The sequence below is a fragment of the Nicotiana tomentosiformis genome, chromosome 5 (genome assembly GCF_000390325.3).
Source record: "Nicotiana tomentosiformis chromosome 5, ASM39032v3, whole genome shotgun sequence".
Classification (NCBI taxonomy): domain Eukaryota; kingdom Viridiplantae; phylum Streptophyta; class Magnoliopsida; order Solanales; family Solanaceae; genus Nicotiana; species Nicotiana tomentosiformis.
The window spans coordinates 73,697,567-73,700,688 of NC_090816.1; the positions used below are offsets into that span (position 1 = coordinate 73,697,567).

The window sequence follows — 3,122 nt, forward strand, 5'->3', positions numbered from 1 at the left end:
GGCCACCAGGGCGAGAACAACAATGTTCCCAGCAACGAAGTGCCCCCTATTGACCCCAACGGAGTTCCAGTCGCGGACCCGATCGATGCTAATTCACATGTAGCTATCGACGCAAACTTGCCTACCGACCCCGAAAACAGCGTTAGCGGGGGAACCCGATTGATGGCCCGGAGTACATACGACGGCGAAGGTGATGGGATCAATTTGCGGGTGATCTTCGAAATGTTACAGGCTCAACATGCAGCGATAGCCCAGTTGCAGAACCAAAGTCGTGCCCCCAGCAGAGTCGAGCCCGAAATATCTCGAAAAAATACTCGCATAAATGAACCGGCCACAGAAAGGCCGGGTGAAGTTGAACCCAGAACCAACCCCGAGATAATAAAGATACTTGAGGAACTGACAAAACGAGTGGAATTAGGAGAAAAGAAAATCGAAGCCTACGACAAAAAAGTGGAGACTTATAACTCCAGGGTTAATCAAATACCAGGAGCACCCCCGATATTGAAAGGCTTGGATTCCAAGAAGTTCGTCCAAAAACCTTTCCCTCCGAGCGCAATTCCGAAACCGATCCCGAAGAAGTTCCGTATGCCCAAAATTCCAAAGTATAACGGGACCACGAATTCGAATGAACACGTGATCTCATACACATGTGCCATTAAGGGAAATAACTTGGAAGATGACGAAATTGAATCGGTTCTCCTGAAAAAGTTTGGGGAAACCCTGTCTAAAGGAGCAATGATATGGTATCACAACCTGCCCCTTAAATCCATTGATTCATTTGCCATGCTTGCGGATGCCTTCGTAATAGCTCATGCCGGGGTCATCAAAGTCGAGACCAGAAAATCAGACCTCTTCAAAGTCAAGCAAAGAGATAACGAAATGCTCAGGGAGTTCGTGTCGAGGTTTCAAATGGAAAGGGTGGATTTGCCCCTGGTTGCAGACGATTGGGCTATTCAAGCATTCACTCAAGGACTCAACCCCCAAAGATCTTTGGCTTCACAACAACTGAAACAGAATTTGATAGAGTACCCGGCGGTAACTTGGGCTGACGTCCATAACAGTACCAATCGAAAATTAGAGTGGAGGATGATGAGCTCGGGCCCCCCTCTGGGTTCGTGTATCCCATCAGAACTAATGACAGGTCTAAAAGAGTCGTCAATCATGAACCAAGACCGATCAGAGATCAGTACCAACCGTATAGCGGAGATCGAATGGGCAGTGGATCTGGACGTAACCCAGCGAGGAATGAAAAAAGAAGCTATCGAGGTCATAATAATCGGGGACTCATGAGCAAAAACGATTTCGACAGACCAATCGGGTCTAGGGAGGCACAGAGGTTATTGGAGTACAACTTCAGCGTCGATGCCGCCGGCATCGTATCAGCCATCGGCCTCATCAAAGATACTAAGTGGCCTCGGCCATTGCAGTACGATCCTTCCCAGAGAGACCCCAACCTGATGTGTAAGTATCATGGCACCCACGATCATAGGACTAAAGACTGTCGACAGCTGAGGGAAGAAGTGGCCCGGTTATTCAATAACGGACACCTCCGAGCGTTTCTGAGTGATCGAGCTAAAAATCACTCCAGGAATAGGGACTCCAACAAGCAGACCGAGCAAGAGGAACCTCAGCACGTCATCAACATGATCATCGGTGGAGTCAACATCCTACATGGGCCAATGCTGAAGTGCACTAAGGTGTCCATTACAAGGAAAAAGCAAACCCGAGATTACATGCTGGAGAACACTATCTCTTTCAACGATGAAGATACCGAAGGCATCGTGCAACCACATAATGATGCCCTGGTAATTTTTGTACTCATAAATAAATCTCGAGTTAAGCGTGTATTGATTGATCCAGGTAGCTCGGCCAATATCATCAGATCGAGGGTCGTGGAATAGTTGGGTTTACAAGACCAAATAGTGCATGCAGTCCGAGTTCTAAATGGATTCAACATGGCGTGTGAAACTACTAAAGGGGAGATAATTCTGTCGGTGAACACCGCCAGAACCATTCAGGAAACGAAGTTCTATGTCATCGAGGGGGATATGAGGTACAACGCTCTGTTCGGAAGGCCATGGATTTACAACATGAGGGTAATACCCTCGACTCTGCACCAGGCATTGAAGTTCCCCACACCAGGAGGGATCAAAACAGTTTACGGAGAGCAGCCGACCGCAAAAGAAATGTTCGCGGTCGATGAGGTGATCCCGATGACCACCCTCTCGACATAAAAGAACCCAAAGTCGGTTAGGAAGGAAGAAACTAAATAGCAATCACCGACACCGGTCCTGACCGAATCGGAAAAGAAAAAGGCAGGCGGGGATGATGATTACGAAGTTCCCAAGTCGTTCATCGCCCCTGACGATTTTGATGCCACCAAGTCAACGATTGAGGAGATGGAGCAAGTCATATTAATCGAACACTTGCCCGATCGGAAGGTATACCTAGGCACGGGGTTAACTCCCGAGCTTAGGAAAAAATTCATTGACTTCCTTATAGCTAACATAGATTGTTTTGCTTGGTCCTATCTTGATATGACAGGGATCCCGCTGGAAGTAACTACTCACAAGCTGAGCTTAGATCCGAAGTTCCACCCGGTTAAACAGAATAGGAGGCCTCAGTCTGAAGTCAAGCATGCGTTCATCAAAGACGAGGTATCCAAACTCCTTAAAATAGGTTCCATTCGGGAAGTTAAGTACCTAGATTGGTTAGCTAACATAGTGGTAGTGCCTAAAAAGGGAAATAAATTAAGAATGTGCGTAGATTACAATATGAAGCTGAACCCGGAGAAATGCGCATTCGGGGTCGAGTCCGGGAAGTTCCTTGGATTCATGGTGTCCAAACGAGGGATCGAGATCAATCCCGACAAAATCAAAGCTATAGAAGACATCAGCGTGGTGGACAATGTCAAGGTCGTTCAAAGGCTAATCGGGCGCATAGCCGCCCTGGGTCGGTTCATATCAAGTACCTCTGATAAGAGCCATCGGCTCTTCTCATTATTGAAGAAGAAGAATAACTTCTTGTGGACCCCGGAGTGCCAGCAAGCTTTTGAGTTCACCTTTGCTTCATACTCCGAAGGCAGACGAGCAGTTGTACCTATACTTGGCGGTATGCAAGAT

General features: G+C 47.4%; 1 protein-coding gene across 1 annotated transcript; it reads left to right on the plus strand.

Annotated features, from left to right (window-relative positions):
• Positions 1-1,286: 1,286 nt before the first annotated feature.
• On the plus strand, positions 1,287-2,562 carry LOC138892572 (uncharacterized). The gene is made up of 2 exons (XM_070176309.1): positions 1,287-1,805; positions 2,545-2,562. The coding sequence occupies exons 1-2, from the start codon at positions 1,287-1,289 to the stop codon at positions 2,560-2,562; spliced, it is 537 nt and encodes a 178-aa protein (XP_070032410.1).
• The last annotated feature ends 560 nt before the right edge of the window (positions 2,563-3,122 follow it).